Raw genomic sequence first — 18929 nt, 5'->3', positions numbered from 1 at the left:
CAGGGAGAAGGCCAATTGGCTGCAGCTTCCCAAACAACCATGGAGCTCTGTAGGACCCGCATGCTCTCTGGCATACCTTGTTCTTATTGACTGCTGAGCTTGGACAGAGCAAAAGGAGGGACAGCAATGAACTCTGGAGTTCCTTACAGACCTGCCAAAGAAAGTGACGGAAAGATCCACCTGGAAGAAACAGAGATGACACCAGTCACAATGCGTTTCTTTTAAAAAGTTTTTTTTTAACCAAAAGCTTTTTTAGTCCAATATTCAGTTCCTACAATGGCCTAGAAGATGTCGCAGAATCCAGAAGCAAGATGTAAGTACAATAATACCTTCCTTCTGTGGTTCCCCCATGACCAATGAACTTCATCAACCAACCAGTTCTGATCCCAGCCTTCTGAACAGCTCACTCAACTTATCCACCGGCTATTTTTTACATTCTTTTGGGCCCACCATATTTTACAGGGCTGTTGAGATTAATTGGGGAAAAAAACAGCAGAACTCTTTATACACTAAGAAGGAAAAGAAATGAACGCTTATTTTAGGAGAACATGCGGGACAAGCGTCCCCACTGCAACGTACAGGCGGAATTCCTGGCATCTGCTCCTAACATTTTGAGCAGCGAGCCACCTCAAGAGCCAGCTGCTTACTTGTGCCATGAACCTCCTCGCCAGTGAAGCGAATGTTGAAGGCGTAAGTGGGGTCTCCTCCACTGGCCAATTTCACACAGAGCTGTGAGGACGGGACGCAAGCCAGTTGCCGGGCAGCCTGGCAGAAATAGGAATTTTCTGAAGAACGAATCTCTCCTGTTGGAGAGGAGCAGAAAGAAAAGGGTCGCTGAAAACCGGTGGTCTACGGGTGTGAAATTCTGATCCCATCTTACCCCACCCAGCTAAGGAGGAAGAGAGAAAGAAGGGTACTCCCACTGAAGTACCTCCCACTATTTCGAGGGGGTCCAAGGTGATCTCTGGGGCTGCATGATCAGCTGTTCTTTGCACTGTGGCATTTAGCACTCGATTCAAGACCGTCACTTTCGTGTCATAAAAAATCAGTCCTGAAGGAATAAAGCCAACATCACAGTCCTTCCATAAGGAACGACGTAACAATCCAAATTATTTCTGATACTTATTCCATTCCCTAGACAATCCATCCCCTTTGTACAGATGCATGGTTAACCTGATTTTCTATTCATATAAACACAGATCCTGCACTGATGGCCTGTAGACTGGGGTTAGCCAGCCAGGACAGAAAGGAAGCAAAAGAAAGCTGCTTATTTTTCATTTGTTTTTCTTGACATATAAACACAACTTTCCCCAATATGAATTTTTGTGTCCTTCATCAAATGGAACGATTTGTAAGCTGGAGGGCATACTCTGCCTCTGTGTGGTTTTCCAGAAGCCACATTCCAAATGTAGCAGGTGGGTAAAAACTAAACACAAGCTCATTTCATTTATACTTCAAGTGAATTAAAATGTAATGAAGCTAACACAATTACGCTCCAGTCAAGTATTATGATACCCATAGAAGAGAGGACTCCGAGCATTATGAATTTTCCCTTGAGGCACAGTTTGATCAGAAAGCCACCAAGAGCCTCAGCTGGTCTTGTGGTCTCAGCCCGCCTTAAGGCCATCTTTATCTAACTGAGCCCAAACCCTGACCTTTTGCCTCTTGCAGGAGGGCTGCAATGCTGTTGGGGTACACCTTGGTCTGGCGGAGCTCCACCAGCGGAAGGAAGAAGGTCTCCAAGGTGGTGTTGAGGGACTGCAGCAAGGCAAAGCGCAGGCGGAGGCTTTCGATGGGGATGTCTGCAACAGAGCACAGAGGTCAGGAACTGCTGGAAAACAGAGGGGTGGGAATGGTCCCCCAAAGGGGTCCTGAGAAGGAAGGGGCCCCCCAGTCAGAGCCTTGCACGTACTCAAGAGGCAGGAGACCTGTGGGTCAGCAGCATCGGCAGAGTCCAAGTACACTTCATGGGGGTGCAGCCGTGCAGGGGTTATTGCCAGGTGGCGGCAGAGCCGGTTGATGTACCGGACCAGGGCAACGTCCATTTCCAAGGACCACTTGCGACAAGCTTTCTGAGCGTGTCTGGCATCAAGGCACGCACACCTGAAGGAAGGAGGAGGAGTGGAAGTGGAAGAACGGCACCCACTTCATGGCCACAAATATTTCCACCAGCTGGGAGTTCCCCTACCTTTCAAAATGGAGGTCATAACCACAGGACAGAATGGCTCGCCACACACTACGGATGTCCTGCTTTGCTCGATCAATGACAAATCGGTGAAATCCGTCTAGTGTCAAATACTTCTCTTCCGGTGCTGAAATCGTTTGCCAAATAAAATAAAAATGATCAATACTAATGCATCCAGTAAATGGTACAAACCCCAGTCCCTTTGCTCCCACCATTATGGCTGCTTCCTCTGGTATCAAAAACGTGCAGTCCGGCGTGGACCTCTATTGATTTGTTTTGAAATTAAGTCCTCTCCCACGGTGGCTCTGCTGACACGAGAGCAACAAAGCAGCTTCGAAACCAGGCCTCAAAGCCACCGTGAAGCCGCACGGCCAAGCTGAGGGCCATAAGCCTAGTTACAGCTACAGTTAAGCCCCCGCCCTGTCTAGGTCAGTGCACAGCCAGGAGCTTCCTCCCCAGCCTCAAGAGAGCCCGTTGAGCTACCCTCCTGCTTCTTGGTGGGGGATTTGTCTGGGTCCTTCTCCTCAGGTTTGCTCTTCTCTGGGGATCGGGCCTTCACTGTGGGCTTCTTCTCACTCAGCGCTGTCCTGCTAAAGGAGGGAGAAGCATCATATTGGTCAACCTCTTTCTGCGAGAAGCTTAACTCGCACCACAGCGTTCAATGCCTTTTGTAATTTAGATCACAACTCCCACGTGGGTTCCTCCGAAGTAGGCCCACTGAGTTGGAAGAGAGAGGTCAAGCCTGCACCCCACCCCTGTCCAAACAGGGCAGACCAGAATGCACTAGCCACGGCAGCACAAAGCAATATTAGGGAAGAGGAAAGGGAAGGGATGTGACCAATCATGTCTTTCAAATTAACTTCAAGGAATTCCCAAATGGGGACATGGAAGGAGCCTGCTTCCTCGGATCATCACCCTGTTCACTCCTGATGGGCCCATGAAGTCACGGCTCTCACCTGACGCTGTTCAGCATGGCCTTCTCCTTGGCTGGGGGTTTTGTGACAGGTCGCTTGGTGCTCACGACTTTCACTGGGTGCTGTTCTTTGCCCCCCTTGTTGTACTTGCTCTTGTCAAACTTTGGTTTGGGGACTCCGTATTTTCTGAGGATCTTCAAAGCACAAAGGAAAGAAGGTGAGGGCCAGGACTTTAGGCCTGAAGCTCTGAGCCCCTTGGGCGGAGAATACACAGGGGAGGAGCTGTTTCGTGGTGTCAAGGGTTATACAAATCTGAGTCTGCTGTTCCACCAAGCAAGTACAGAATGCCCACCTGGGTAAGCTGATCCTCCAGAGCTTTCTTTGGGGGACGGACATGGGTGAAGAAGGTGTGCAGCAGGTTCCCGGGGGCCTGGGCATTGATCTGCTCTTTGCTCAGGTAAATCTCCACCACTTTGGTGGGCTTAGCCGGCATCAGGCTCAGCATTTGCTCAGAATGAAGGCAGCTTTTAAATATTTCTGTGAGGACTTCCCGAGCGCCTGGCACGAGCTTGTCCCCTGTGGCAAGAAATGCAATAGGATGGTAAATGGATCAGTTCAGAAGGGTTTCCTGTTATTTTATGTTTGAAACCACTTGATGTAAGCTCTGTCTTAAAAATATGGAGTAAGAGTTAGGGTTTGCTTGCATCAAGAAATTTAAGAGCTCTCCTTTGTGGAGCTGTCTGGCACTGTTAACATTCAAGGCTAAAGCAGACACAACTTATCGTGACTGGATAGCTCCAAGATCCCTGGCATTCTTTGGTTCTATGAAGTCCACTGGATCCTCATCTTCCACTCGCTCCAATGAAATAAAGCTTGCTTTGTCCTCCTCCCTCACACGTGTTGTGTGTACGAGGCACCTGTAAAGGTGGAACACACACACCTTTGATGGTTTTGTCACTGAAGTAGTCCTCCAGCGCAGGGCTCCCTTGGGTATCAAACAAACTCTGATTCACTGTCGAGACAGTTAAAATCTCTTCAGTGGACATTTCCATGAGTTCGTCTTCTCCGTCCAGAGTTGACAAACCAATCAGATCGCTACTGTTAAATAAACTAGCCCGGATCTTTTCGATCTTGGCCCGGGACCGTATCTGCATTAAAGGAAACAAAGACAAGGGTGATTTTGAAGCAAGGTTTGGCAAGTCAAATCGGGGACAATCTTAACCTACAGCAAAACATTGTACCACATCTTAGAGGAAATCAATTCATTCCAGCCTCATTTTCCTTTCAAGAGCTTATTTTATAAGAAGCAGAGAAGAGTCGCAGAGCTGGCATAGGAGACATTTTATTCAGAAAAGGCTGTTTCTAACAGATTAATCTTTCCAGAGTGCCACTTTACTTTCTTGTCTGAAATATCTGCCAAATCTCCAGTAATCAGCAACAGACAAGACTTTCATTTGGTTTGGATACCCATCCAAAGACGCGAGATGTTCCTCTTTCCCTTCCTTTCCCTTTCTGCTGCAACGCACAGGCCTGACAGCAGGAAATTGGCCCCGGAGCAGCAGGAAGATTCATCCGCAGCTCTTCAATCAAATCGTCTTAAGCACCACTCGCCAGATCCTCACACAGAGAATGGCTGGCTTTTGTCTCGGGCGCATGTTCTCCAAAAGCCCTTACCTCCACCACAGCGAAGCCCTTGATGGGTCTGGATGGGACCGTCTGACTGCCGAGCGACGTGACTGTGTACATAGACCCCACGTCAGATGCTGAAGCTGTCTCCCCGTTATCCAACTGCTCCCCAAGGCTGCCCAGGCTGCCCAGGCTCCCGGTGCTGCAGAGCGACAGGTCTAAACTCTCCTGACTGGAGACCACGTGCGGCTCCAGCAAGCTGGGTGGGACAGCTACCTCCAGGCCGGCTTGAAACTGGTCCACAGAGATATCGCTAATGGTCCGGGAGATGCCCTGCGAGCTACACAGGGAGGCCTGGCTAGTGGAGGCAGAAGCACTGACACTCATGGCTGGAGTGACGCTGCTGGAACTGCTGATGTCCAGGCTGTCCACACTGCTGGACACCACTGGCTTGTCCAGCTCAGTCCGACACTCCCCACCCTCCGCTTTGTCCTTGGCTTTCTTAGGCTCCTGCTCCTGCACTGGGATATAGATCTCGTCTTTGAAGATGCCACCGTGAGCGTTGCAGGCCTTGCGGATGGCGCTCCGCACAACCCCTTCTTCCAGGTGTGTGGGGATCCCCGAAATCACCAGCAAGCGGTTGTGAGCTGTTGCCCCGACCAGGGCCTGGCACGCATCCGCCACAGCATCGTTGGTCACACCCAGCCCCTGAGGGTCCTTCCTGGTCAGGTGCCGAAGGATGATAAGCAAGGTGAGTGCCCGATGGAACCACAACATGTCCTCTGGCTTACTCCCACCAATGCTCAGCAGGGCAGGGTCCGTGTCGGCCGTGCGGGATGAAGACCGTTTCCCTGAAGTCGAGCTCTTCTCTCGTTTCATTTTCACCTTCTTCCTCTTTGAGAGAAGACTGGGGCTCTGAGGAGTCTGCCCAGGAGAGGAGGAAGAGGAGGAGGAGGAATCGCTTAGATTCGGGCCGCTGGTTGATGACATCACGTTGGTGGTGATGCCCATATTGACTGGCAAGGTCACTTCGGCCACAGCCAGGCAGACCTCCATTAGTGCATGGAAATAAGTAGAAAACCTGCCTTGGTCAGCTCCCCCCACCCCAGATCCACCACAGGCATTTCCAGACACCCAGCTTTGGGTTTCTTCGTCATACAGCTTGTGCAGCTCTGACTGGAGAGCCATCAGCATGGCCAGGCAAGGGTTGAGCTGGAGTGCGATGGAGGAGGACAAGCCTGTGGGGTTCTTCCGCTGCTCTAGGCTGTGTATTTTGCGAAGCAGTTCAGCCAGGAGGTGAAAAAGCAGTTCCTTCACGCAGGGGGCCATGCTGGTTGTCCACAGAAAGTTCCCTAGAAGTATTGAAAGAGGATTGTGGGACTCAGATGTTTTTAAAGTTCAGTTGGAGGGAGAGATCTTTTAGCAGCTTGTTAAGCCATACTTCAACCTTTTAACCAGTATAAGCACCATCTCTGGCTATAGTGAGACTCAAGGCTGGGAAACTAGCACACTGCTCTTAACTAGAACCCAAACTATGTTTAGCTCCAGCAACTGAGAGGTGCTGTACCTCTGACCTCGTGAACCTTCCAGGAGCCCAAAGGGCGTTGTGGAAGAGGCCATGACTAGAAGTGGACACCTTTGCAATGCAGATTCCTTGGACAGCATGAGATGGATCACTCTGCCAACAACAACAAGGTGGCCAAATCTTTTTCACCCAGACCAACACCCAGGGCCTAAATCTTCCATGCTGCAAATTTCTCTTCATGTCGTTTTTGTCTGGTTTCTGTTAGAGCAGTGGAATTGTCCCATTGCTGCAGTTTTTCAAGGAGCGTAATATCCTCCAAATCTACACGTTCCCTCCCTCCTGGCTATGAAATGTGCTACAAGCTGCTCTCCTCTCACCTAGAATTTCCACCACTTGCAGGAGAACCGAGGTGGGGATCGCATCTGGCTCCTCGTCGGATCTCCCATCGCCCTCCTCCTGCTTCCAGCTAAGCAGCTGCTCTGCGAACGCTACGGCCAGGGGGAATTCCAGCGGAAGGGAATGCAGAACCAACACCGCACCGGGAGGGGGGGACACGCCTTGAATGGAGACCCACAGAAGGAGAACAGCTTATTTGTAGGATTCAGACTCAGACTGGTGTCTCTGTGTACATTATTTATATAAGAGGAGACTAATCAAAAGCCAAAATATATGACGCAAAGAAAAAAGTAAAAAACCAGCACCCAGCACCTTTTCTTATGCCAAAGCGATTTGGAATTCTGAAAAGGACAAGGCTTCTCATCATTCACAACATTACTGGAAAGTCTGGATAAACTAAAGTAGCTCGGTTGGTACCTGAGCTCCAACTACACAAGACTCAGCTGCATTCAAAACATGCTCCTGACTTCTGACTCAACTCTAGATGTACCGGAACTGAAGGTCTCAGAATTTCTGGCCAGCTTGTAACAATGATTCTAACGTTTTGGTTTTAAATCATACCCAGTTTGATGTGGACCTTGTCTGTCGAGATGATGACCGAAGGATATTGGTTGGTCGTGGGGGGTGGGGTCAGGCCTGTGTTGGTAGGGGAAGCATCCCGAGGATAGCACACAGCTTCTATGAGGTTCAGCTGGCCGTTCTTCTTGACCTTGTGGCCCAGGCCGTACAGCAAAATCCGGGCCCAGGGGGCCTTGTACAGGGAGGAGCTGGAAAAGACAAGGACATGTTGGCCAGCAACCATCAGGCACGCCGCGTTATAATTCTCCTTTCCGGTGTCCAGTTGAAGAGGGTTAGTGTGGGAGGGGGAAATCAGTATTTCAGAAGGATCTCTGCTACGGACACTTACTCTTTACGGAATCCAGACTGACTTTCCTTACAGGACACAATTACAAAGGCAGAACCAGGAAAATGGACGTCCATGTTTACTTTGGATTCAGAAATGGGAAACTCTTCTGATGGGAACTGCTCAGGAGCATTCTGAAACCAAAAACCAAAGCAGTGTGCTGGAGCATTTCAAAACTTTCTCAGATTGACTACAAACTAAATAATTATTGCATCACACCAGGCCACTTAATGAGCAGGGGGAGGGAAAGTGAGCGAGTGCCCGATAATGTTGAGATTGCAAGGCCAGTACTGGCTCCGTGGTCAGTAGATGGCCTTGTCTTTCCTTACTGACTTGCCTGCAGGAAGAAGCAGATCTGTTTCGTCAGGTCGAGCAAGCTTTCCTCTCCCTGGTGCCAGGTCCGAGCGATGGCGATGGTGAGCCATTCTTGGACCGTCTGGGCATTGCCCTGGTAGAAGAGGTCAGTGACCGAGCAATTCTGAGAATGTATGGAGTGCTGGAGGGACTGGGCCAGAAGGATGGAGGTGGAGCTGATGGTACCATCTGGTCAAGAAAAAGAAAAACGTCCAGCTCAACTCTCTTATCTTTCAGTGACCATTTTCCCTTATGAAAATAAAGAGGTGGAGTTTGTTGTTAGATCAAATCAGCCTTGGGTTCATGGCTGTTGCCCAGCCATCGCCGAGACCACTCTCTTCAAATAAGCAGGCACATTCATGGGCAAGGACACAAACAGCCATTCACCCACTCAGTGAAGCCTTCTATACAGTGCTGAAAATACTGAAAGGAGATGGTGTTACCAGGAAGGGGTGGTGCCAGAAGCTGATTGGAGAGCAGCTGGAGATGTTCCAGAGTGATGTCCCGGATACTGAAGAGCTGAGTGAACATGTGAGGCGTTTTAGGGGCAAAAATGTTGAGCAGAGCCATCCGGCAATACAGGCGAGCGAGCACAGCTTCGCAGCGTAGCAGTTCTCTGCCGAAGGAGAAATGGAGAAGCAGCATTTTTCAAGGTGCTCAAATACAACTTCAGCATCAGCTGCAGTGCTCAGAAGCATAAGACTGCCAGCGGATCTACGCAGCCAGAATTGCACATTATAATGGATATTTTGATGCTGTCAGGGAACAACTACTCACCATCAACATTAATGGGTACCTAACTATATTTAATAAACACTAATTTACAAAGGGTGGTTTGGTGAGCTGCAGTTGCTGTCTTACCTTCGAAACATAAGTGGACATTGTTATGGCCCTTTACTAGAGGCTGCTATAATTTAGTCAGCATTGGTTACAGCTGCTGGTTACATGAAGCATTAAGACGCTGGGCATGGCAAAGGCAACCCTGCACAGACGGCCTTTCTACTGACCGTCATCTCCACTTACCTGTGAATCTGAATGTTTGAATTGTCCAGAGAAACCAGCCCATTTGTTGCTGTCCTCCTGTACCCGGCAGGCGGTCGCTCGAGCATGTCAATTGGATACCAATATCTGACCAAGACCCCTTCGCTCCTGAGATAAGTCTCTACTTGCACCAGTTCATTCACCTGAAATGACAAACTCCACCATTGCCCAAGAACTTTGGGAGCTTTGCGCAGCGTGTTAGCAGAGCTCCAAAGATGTTCCCTCCCAGCTTAAATGAAGATTCTACTTGCCGAATCTACATCCAGAACAACTCCATGGAGCCCAAAGGTCTTCAGCATCCCACGGATTGCAAACTTTGGCAGTGCAGTTCCTACGGCGTTGGTGGCCATGTTATTGCTATCTGGGCAGCGGGTCACAACAGTGAGACCTGGAGCCAGGAGAAAGGTAGCTTTACCGCCATGGCCTTCTGCAAGCAGCAGCCAAGCTTCCCCCGCTGAGTCCCTGGTGTCCAGGAGGACAAGTGCTAGTGACCCGGGTCTGTTAGCAAACCATGTGGAATGGGCCAGTATCAAGCCTCTGAAGTTGGCCAACGCAAGAAACAAGAACCACAAGAACAACAAAGAACTGCTGGTAGGGTAATGTAACAGAATTTTGGAAGAATGCCGAAGCAATTCTCCGATCAACTTATACCTAGTGTGATTAAGGCAGAGTTACTCAGAAGCTCTTTCTCATGTTCTGCCCTTCCCAAGACTAGGGAATCTCTTCTCTCAGTCCTGCTCCCTCCTTCGTGTTCCCAGCCCTGTCAGACATTCCCTCACAGCCAGCTCCCACAGGTCTCCCTGCCGTTCTCCTGGTAGTTACCATCAGCAACTTGGCTCTGGCTACTCTCTTTCTTTGCTCTGTTGCTTCGTAGAGTAGCAGGGGCTGAGGGGTAGGAGGCCGGCATCGGCGGGTTGGGAGCCATAAGAATGGCTGGGTAACTGTTGCTTAGTTTTCCTGTGTAGGGCATGCTAAGCACATCCCAACTGCGACCTCACATGTCAGCTTCTAGGTGTGAACTTCCCACTCAAGCAGAGCTTCAGCTGCTTTTCAGGTGGAGCATTGGCTCTTTTCCACTGAGCCATCAAGTGGGCAGAGATGAAGGAAGCCTTTGTGGGAGCCCGCAAAAAGCTGAAGCCAAAAACCTCCTCCTGATCCCAACTCCCAAAGCAGTTGTACCTTTTCGAACTTTATCGATGGTGAACTTGTTGGCTTCGTCTTTGATATCCTCAATTGTGGGAAGATATAGGTCACGAGGGATACCCCCATTTTCCTCATAGAGGAACTCTACGGTTTGCCGGGCTATATCAACCATTCCTGAAATGCAAGTCAGCCTATGGATTAGCCTTCAGTCAAAGATCAGTAACTGGTTCAGCAGGCCAAGGGATAACTGGCAGTCAGATTTCTCAAGCTATGGTGACACCACCTGGCCCTCCTGTCCAGAATCTCTGTCAGATGTGCAAAACCTTTCATGAAACTTCACGAGCACCCGTGAAAAAGGAGGAATAGACACAAAAGCAAAGGCTGCCAACCAAGGCAATCAATGGGTTAGAAACAGGTGCCAAGTTCCAAAGAGAAATATTCTACATTTCCAAAAAGCATACCTAACTGTAAAGCTCCCTTAATTTGATCCAAGCCGGATTTCCTCTCAGCTTCGTTGCGGAAGCGCCTCCTAATTGTGGGGAACACCTTGGTCTCCCAGGCTTTAACAAGCAAGGCATAGTGATCCTCCTGCAGGGGGAAGGCAAAGGTTAGCTCAGGGGCAGAAGGGCCAGCAAGACGTCCAGCCGCCCTAGAAATCGGCGTTTCACAGGAACGAGGACAGAACGGCTGATCCTTCACCTTAACAGCAAATCCACACAGCTCACTTTGACTCAGAAATCGAAGAGCGCAGGAACACTCCTATTCTTCACAGATACAAATGGACACAAATTCCAGCGAAAAAGACTAGAGAACCTGTATCAGGTGCTGATCTGACTCCCCTTGGGGTGCCCCCTAGAAAGAAGGATGCAGGCTCCAAGAGAGAAGGTTGGCACAAAAATATAAAGTTAGATGCTGCTGCTGTTAGTGGGAGCCATAAAGTAAAAAGGTTTAGGAGCAGAAAAGTCCAGGGAGGAGTTTCCAGGCAGAGACAGCTGCTTGCAAGCTAATTGTCAGAGGTTTGACACGATTTGAGGAAAACTGTTGGATTTCTCTGGGCAATTAGGGAGAATCTAAAATATTTCTAGCTTGGAAGCTTTTCACCTTGGAATGATGTGACGATACCAGTGAGAATGATGTTTTACAGGCCTGAGGGGCTCAGTGGACTTTGCTGCCAAGAGAGCGAGCTGCGAATGTCTTAGCTTGTGAGCCAAACATCCTTGTAAGGGGCTGAGTGGTGCATCGCTGCTCCAGGATGTGACCGCTCATTTTGCTTACCCGCGGGACGTCGTCGTCGTCGTCATCATCGCTTTCATCATCTGCAATGGGAGGGGGGTGAGGATCTGGACCTGACATGATGAAGTTCTCATAGCTGCGTTCCATTTTGTAATGACAAGAGGAGTCACTGTCATATTCTGTCACAGAACAAAGAGAGAGATGTGGTAGAGCATTAAGAGAGAATTTGTTCTGGAAGACGAGGGTGACAGGAACGGAGAATAAAATTCACTCTACAGATTACTTTTTGGCCATGCTGGTTAGCAGTTCTGGAGCTGCAGTCCAAAGCACCAGGCTGGGAATTAAGGTAACTCTGAAATGGATCCGACAAGATACCGAAACCTTGAGTTCAAACCATTGCAAGTCTTGAAAAAACATGAAGCTCCATCTATAAAGAATATTCAAACCAGCTTTAAAATAGTCCTAACTATCATTACTTCCCCTCAAGGAAAATTGTAGATTGTGAAATTGAGAGAATACAGGAAATTCCCTGCTAGAGATTATTGACAGAAGTACAATTAACAGAATCCTTATAGACACAACGTAGGCCTGGCAGTGAACCTGGATTATGTCCACACTGCAGACATAACCCAAATAAAAAAGACTGGGAGACCAATATATTTTGATTACTCATTGATAAAGTGGGATACTCTGCTTCCAGAATTCATGTGGAAGTAAAAGGAAACGGTTCAAAATTCTTTTATAATCTAAGAATGTTGAAAAAGGCAACAATTCTCTTGGGATCTTCTACCGCTGCCTGGTCTTCAGAATTTCCCCCAGAATTCCACCAAGAATTTTTTTTTCTGGCCTTATTTTTATTCTGCTTTGTAAGGGAGCCAATCAAGGGGAGGGAGTGGACAGCCCAGAGCAGGCAAAGGTGACTCTTACGTTGCTGAGCAGTGGCCACAGCTGCGATCCTGCAAGGGGGCCCGTGAGTCCCGGGATCAGAAGCCGTGCTGGTGCCGGCATCGTTGTCACTGTCGGAAGCCATGGCAAAAGGCAGCACTTCGAAGTTGGCACTAATTTCTTCTGCCAGGTCAATGCAGAGGTCGGCGGCGTTTCGGTGAGCTTGTCCTTCCACGTAGGCAAACTGATGGGACCCAAAATTGGCTCGGACTTTGGTATTCTAGGAGGAAACAAGGACAAAGGAAGAGGAGCTCATCTCATGTAGAGTTACAGTGCTGGGCTCTGTGATGTTCTTGCTCTCGTTGGGGAAATATTTCAGAATTTTTTTATAAAGTAACTGAGAGAATGGAAAAAGGTATCGTGTCGAATAAAAAGTTGCTCTGCTGGGTGATGTACAAAAGTTATTTTCAGACCTGCTTTTCCCTTGGTCAAGATTTTCAGAACAAGGCAAAAGAGTTCTTACCCTCAATCTACATTACTCAGCAGGGAGAGACGATGGCACTCCACATGGCCACAGATGACCTCTAAAATGTTTGCTCCATACATACAACATTGACATTAAGGTCCAGGGCTCAGCCTTGGTGAATCTGAACAGGAAGAGAGGTTTGATGTTTAACCTGCCTTCTTCTGGATATGGACCACTGGCCACATTCCTCCAGACACATCTTCCAGATAGGGCCCCAGCCGCTGTCCACAGTACGTAAAATAGACTCTGCCTTTGGCCGGCTGTCCTGGAGGAGGAGGCGTACCTTCTGTCCGTTCCCAGCCAATGCCTGCAACATCACCTAGGGAAAAGGCCAAGAGACTAGAGAGGGACTCAGTGGTGGCCGCCTGCTCCTCCATGACTGTTGAAGGATGTTTGCTGCTTAGCAACAGCCAAACGGAGACTTACCAGGAGAGAGGGCCACGTCCAGGCGCACGCTCTTCCACTGCAGCAAACTGGAACCGTTGTAGTGAACAGCTCGCCCGTTGCTGAAAATGTGTGAAGAAAGGAGCAAATCATTCACTGAGGAAGCTGTTGCTTCCTCTTTTCTAGAGTATCTGAGGCTCAGTAGCTAAAAATGCCGGCAGGCAAACCCACGTATTAGTTATCAGGACCAGGACAAAGTAATGTCTTAACTAACCAACACCAAACACACGCTCAGAAAGCCAGTCTATCTCATTTGGGGATCCTTGTTGTTGACACAGAGCTGTCCTGTTTTACTTAATTTCTCCTGCAACAGATACCAACACTGGGCTCCAGTTTTCAAGCACACACATCCAAAACCTACTTGTGGAAGAGGCAAGTGCCCACAGGGTTTGTCCAGGCTCCATCACGCTTCTCAGCTTCAGTGGCAAAGCCAAACGAGACAATTGGTCCTGTATCATCATCTGCATCTCCATAGGACACAATTTCAATCTCCCAATAGAAAGATGGTGCCTGGGAAAAGAATGTCTGCAGGTGACCCAAGGGCTTCACTGGTGTCTTCCAGAACTGCATCTATGCCCACTATGAATTCTCACCTGGACCGGAACTGCTGACGTGGCATAAATGAAGGTGCCCCGAGGAAGCCCTCCGCCTGCACTGGGATCCGCAAGGAAGGTCACAGCGGTGAGATGTGAGGAGAACATGCAGGCTCGCACAGGTGGAAAGACCCTTGAAGGGCTCCAGGTGATTTCTTTAGGCTGAACCAAGAAGACAGGGAACTGCATTTAATTATACCTGTCATGATTATGATTTGTGACCACAACATACAAGGAACTGTACTCTGGGCCAGTGGCAGTCTTGAATCAAAAGAGTGTGTGACGGTTTACGGCCTGAGGTTTGACTTTGCAGTGGCGCAAAGAAGATGCTGGTCAATCTCTTGCTTTATATTTACCTGTCTTCGGTCTGCCTGAAGAGGGGGTGGCGGTGGACGAGCGCTATCACGGTACAGCATCCGTAACCTTTCGCACTGTACTTCTACAACAAGGAGTCGCTCCCCTAGAGGATTGCAAATAAAGCCAGCAAGCCAGTAAGAATGGCTCTGAAGCTACGTTTTTTAGTATCAGGTGCTACTAAATCTCACAACCAAGTCCTGGTCAGCCAACAAAGACAAGTGGTTCCTAGCTGCTTTTTCCCAGCTTGTCCTTCACGTAATTAAGGAGGGCGCCAAAGGTTACCTCATCCTTCTTGGCCTTCATAACTACCCAGGAAACTAGGGAAGGCTGAGAATGTCAAACCAGCCTGGTACTCTTCCAGTCCAGGAGGGATTTGAACTGGGATCTCTACAGTCCAATCCTGTTTTTTTACCCACAGTATTTTCCAGGTAGCCTCTTCTCTGCTCACTTCACAATAATATTTAAGGCTTATTTCTCTGACAGTAAGCAATTATGTAATAATAATAATAACAACAACAACAATAATAATAATAATAAAATTATTAATATGTATTAATAATGTGCAATCAACCATTATATGCAATAATCATATAATTCAGTAGCAAGCTGTTCTTGGATCAGTTCTTCCTTCCCACAGAAAGCCTGACCAGTGTTTATGCCCTCGGGGGCGGGGGGGCGGGTTGTTAAAGAAATCCCTCCATGAAGCCCCAGAGGAGGTAGGTGGAAGCATAACCATCAGAAATGCCACAGGCTACTCCAACATCCCAGCTGCTCTGCAACTGGATCCTACACCTGTCAGAAGTTTTTAAACATGGACATTCCTGATTAGTATGGGTTGGCCATGGATGCTCCAGACTAGCCAAACCCAGGTGGTACCTTTTTTCCAGCCCAAATGCAACCCAAGCCGCAGCATCAACGCGTGGCTTGGTCTTCTCCTCTTCCTAAGAACAGCTGACTTCTTCCCAGCTCTGAAAAGAAGACTCAGCTCTTACCAGGGCTGCATTCCTGGGCCACAAGGTTGAGGACTTCCACAGCAGCTGGACACTGCTGGATAAATTCTTCACAGAAGGAGCTGTCCTCCAATAGCTGTGCCATCACCAGACATGCTCTTGGGGTAGGGGGGACAGTCAGAGAGAGGAGAGGAAAAAGCAAGCACATCTTTAAAAGCTCTCTGGAGTGTTCAACAAGTTCTAGAGACCACCATGCTGGTAAAAACAAGCATCAAGGAAAGGGAGCTCTGGCTTCCAGGTTGGGCTACCCAGTTTCATTGCCCACTAGGTCTCAAAGAAAAATGGTTGGGTAATTTTGCTTGCTGGAAAGCACATCCAGCAGAAGGGGCTTCCCTCAAACCCTATCAAGTGAATTAACTACTCCAGGCAAGCAGGCATGGGGAACGGCCAGACCGCCTCACTGCTGGGCCTTCTGACAACAAGTCAGAATGACAGAGCCCTCACAGAACTCTAGCTTGATCTCAGCCACCAGATCCATCCCCACCCACCTGGTTCGGATTTCAGCCAGGAGTCGGACCACCGCCATTACTGGAGTCGAGCCGTCTCCTGTTGCAGGAAGCGAGGTATGAATAGAGAGACTCCCCTCCTGAGGAAGCAACATGGACTGGACTGCTTGTACTACCTTCTCAGTAATGGACAGTTTCTGCAGAGGCAGTGCCTGATGGGAGTGGAGGGGGCATGGTAAAAGTAAAAAATCAAGTCATTAGTTTCTGGAAAATGAAGGAAGGACCTGGAGTGACCGGGTCTCATTATGATAAAGACATTATCATAAAGCAGAAATGAAAATTTGCCAACCAACAAGAAGAATCAAGGTAGCTTGACACTTTCAGTGATCTACTATAGTTGATTTTCAAAATGCTTTCTTTATATATGGAAAACTCATAATTCTTTAGCCCAATTAGTTTTGGAACTGGCCTCTTTAATGATTTAAACTGTTGAGCTAACAGTTTAGACTGAAAATGGAAACTACATCTTAAATTTAAACATTCACTCTCTTACACACTCTGTGCTGGGTGTTTAAATGAACTCACCTCTGATCTCGGAACACAGAGCCTCGATAAAGGAACTGTTAAAACGTCTGAGGCCTGGGAGGACTTTCTACAGTCTATATTCATAGGTGGAAATTTGACCGTTGCAATAGCTTCCTGTTCGTTAATAGATGCCACCACTCCAATACTTCTGGCTATTCCCCTACCCAACACCTATTAACACAGGGAAGAGAACATTGATGAATACATTGAAGATTCATCCAAGGCTCCCAAATAATTACATACTAAGATTGCAGGGACAATATGATGGCCAAAACAGATGATAGCAAAAATGTAAGTAACAATGGACTGTCTCTACAGAATTTGATGATTTGATGAGCAGGGGGCAAAAACAAAACACGAGCACAGGCGCCCACCTGAACTTCAGAGCCAATTTTGATGGTCTCCTTGAAGCCACCAAGGGCACACAATGCAGCTACTGCTTGGCGAGCAATCCTCTGAAGCTTGGCAAGTTTCCTTCCATTGCTGCTGCCATTCTCCAAGATACTCTCAGCGTATTTTCCCAGCTGGGGAATATACATCAGAGCACGAGACAAGACCTGTAAACAGAAACAGACCCAAACTTGTGGACACATTGAAGCTGTCTTCCTCTCAAGACCATTGGCCACATATAATATGTATGAATCAAATCTGAATGGAACGAAAAACTGATGCCACGTTTCATGTATTAGGCATCACCAGGTTATACTAAACTAATTCATTCAGAGGGTCCTTTTTATGAAAATGCTGCTATTTCAGACTCTAAACATTTTAAACGCTTCACTGTGGTTTCACACCATCGTGAGGTGCTGAGAGGGATGCCAGCTGGCTGCAGAGAAAGAACACGGCCCTCCAAGGCAACCCTGAGTCGTGCTACCCTGGGGGTCCAGAGGAAGGATCAAAATGAACTTCTGATGCCTGGTGGATGCTTGGTCTTCCTCTCAGCATGAACCAGCAAAGGCAGGAAGCATTCTTAAAGCCTGAGAGCTGGATGCCCTTAGTTTCCAGCAGCTACAGAAGGGCAAGCTTGGACTGGAACAGAAAACCAGGACAGGGCGACAGAGAGACACGCAAGGCTGTGAGCCACTCCCCAGCTTACTTTTTCAGCTGTGGTTGTCCATATCTGAGCTGCGTTAGACTCAGGTGCCATGAGCAAGCTGTGAAGCAGAGCGATCACCTCTGCTGCCATGCTGTTGGCCACATGCCCACTGATGAAGGGTCGTACAGGATCAGTTCTGTTTTAAAAGATGGGAGTTAGACGATCTAGGACAGCCCTGCTCCAAGAGTCCCACAAACCACCTGCTCACCACTAGCTTCGTGGCTTCTGAGCGTTACCAAAGTAGAGCCGACCGCAGTGAGTCAGTCTGCAAACCTAATTCCAATGAGCCCCTGCCAGGTCTTCTGAAGATCAGACAGACGTCAGCCTACCTGGCCAGCTCTGAATTCCGCTCCCTGCAGATGGAGGTTTGTGCAGTTTTCTTTTTGTCCCCGGTCGAGAGGCCACCGGTGTTTTCAGGACTGACCGTTTCTACCGGTGGCCCCACACTCACGATTAGCCCGGACTGTGCCCACTTGGTGGCCTTCCGCAAAGCCGCAGCCGCCTCCTCCGTAATCACTTCGCAGCAGCCGCTCTGGGAAAGAAACGCCTCTGTTGCACTTGGCCAACGCTGTGGCCTCAGCACGAATGATTGTTAGAGGTCCCTCAGCTCTGCAGGCAAAATATGCCATCTTGGCAGCGCATTTTAATTGAAACTTTTATTAAGATATATAAAAAGCAGACTTAAAATACAAATCAGAACGTATAGAAAAGAAAGAAGACAGAACTAAAAGAAAAAGACAAAAACTAAGATAGTGAGAACAGATAGAAAGACAGCGGCGCATTTTAAGATTTACTCTTGGAGAAAGAGATGATGCTATTTACAAAACTCTCATTTACGTTGCTCTTACTTTAGTCATATCTCGATCCATCTTAACCACCTTCTCCATATTAGCACCCGTTCCAAGGCGAAATGGCCGACCTTCTGAACTACTGTAAAAAGAAGAACAAAACAGGGTGTGAATGTGGCAGGGGAGCGCTCAGTCCTTAACTGGACTACACACAGCTTGAGTTACCTTAACAGCGGCTGAAGGACCTCGTGAGATGATTGATCTTCCCGCTTGTGAATAAATATGGAAAGTTTACCATCCACAGCCTCACTCTCTTCTCCTGGATCTTTGTCTCCTTTAAGGGAACTTTTGGGATTAGCTTTCGATAGTGAAGTATCTGGCTCTGAAGCGGTTGGAGAAAGAACAGTCTGGCATCCTGTTGCGGGGGGAGAAACTAAGATTTAACTTTGATTTCAAAGAGCAAATGTTCTCTACAAATTCAATTTGACCTGTAGCTTGTTCTCCCTTATTTAATGGGGCAGATTCATCAAACACAGAACTCAAAATACAATCCTTTAGTAACTCGGCCAACACCCTCTCCCCTGAGCCCAGACATATATAGCAAAACAGAAGACACCAGCTGTACCTCTTTTCATGACAGATAGGAATATCATTTTTAACAATCATCCACATTAAAGAAAAACTCTTCCCCGTACTGTACATTTACTGTAAGGAATATTCATATGGTATCTTTTATCTGCCACTTCAGATTTCTGCATGTGTAGGGCAGAATTTAGATCTGCGATTATGGAGTCTCTGGCAGAAGGAAGTGAAAGACACGAGGGGTTTCTAAGCAGAAGCTCTGCCGGAATAGAGGATGCCTCTGTAACGAGCTCAAG

The 18929-nt window shown here is 48.2% G+C and overlaps 1 protein-coding gene across 5 annotated transcripts in view; it reads right to left on the bottom strand.

The window, feature by feature from the left end:
• HECTD4 (HECT domain E3 ubiquitin protein ligase 4) overlaps nt 1-18929 on the bottom strand; it is a 57533-nt gene that overhangs the window by 6376 nt on the left and 32228 nt on the right. For 3 of the 5 annotated variants that reach the window (XM_088135116.1, XM_088135119.1, XM_088135120.1), the window contains 35 exons: nt 18277-18466; nt 18112-18193; nt 17593-17795; nt 17264-17399; nt 16542-16724; nt 16168-16338; nt 15625-15794; nt 15119-15234; nt 14126-14229; nt 13770-13931; nt 13538-13686; nt 13159-13238; nt 12888-13051; nt 12249-12486; nt 11364-11500; nt 10550-10676; nt 10125-10262; nt 9197-9333; nt 8928-9088; nt 8348-8520; nt 7888-8093; nt 7554-7684; nt 7208-7413; nt 6628-6807; nt 4774-6077; nt 4040-4247; nt 3452-3675; nt 3142-3293; nt 2669-2775; nt 2189-2312; nt 1913-2103; nt 1656-1802; nt 932-1051; nt 648-803; nt 77-180 (listed from right to left, as the gene is read on the bottom strand). In XM_088135116.1, coding sequence (XP_087991242.1) covers nt 77-180; nt 648-803; nt 932-1051; nt 1656-1802; nt 1913-2103; nt 2189-2312; nt 2669-2775; nt 3142-3293; nt 3452-3675; nt 4040-4247; nt 4774-6077; nt 6628-6807; nt 7208-7413; nt 7554-7684; nt 7888-8093; nt 8348-8520; nt 8928-9088; nt 9197-9333; nt 10125-10262; nt 10550-10676; nt 11364-11500; nt 12249-12486; nt 12888-13051; nt 13159-13238; nt 13538-13686; nt 13770-13931; nt 14126-14229; nt 15119-15234; nt 15625-15794; nt 16168-16338; nt 16542-16724; nt 17264-17399; nt 17593-17795; nt 18112-18193; nt 18277-18466 — 6581 coding nt within the window. Of the gene's footprint in view, nt 1-76; nt 181-647; nt 804-931; nt 1052-1655; nt 1803-1912; nt 2104-2188; nt 2313-2400; nt 2776-3141; nt 3294-3451; nt 3676-4039; nt 4248-4773; nt 6078-6627; nt 6808-7207; nt 7414-7553; nt 7685-7887; nt 8094-8347; nt 8521-8927; nt 9089-9196; nt 9334-10124; nt 10263-10549; nt 10677-11363; nt 11501-12248; nt 12487-12887; nt 13052-13158; nt 13239-13537; nt 13687-13769; nt 13932-14125; nt 14230-15118; nt 15235-15624; nt 15795-16167; nt 16339-16541; nt 16725-17263; nt 17400-17592; nt 17796-18111; nt 18194-18276; nt 18467-18929 lie in introns of those variants that run through there. The other 2 variants (XM_088135118.1, XM_088135121.1) reach the window with 2 other exon arrangements.

Source organism: Python bivittatus, unplaced genomic scaffold, assembly GCF_059951505.1.
Source record: "Python bivittatus isolate LINGU-HERP-01145 unplaced genomic scaffold, Pbiv_v1 ctg000100_np1212, whole genome shotgun sequence".
NCBI classification, from domain to species: Eukaryota; Metazoa; Chordata; class Lepidosauria; order Squamata; family Pythonidae; genus Python; species Python bivittatus.
Note: the sequence above shows the minus strand (reverse complement) of the source record. Positions and strands in the feature narration are given on the sequence as shown.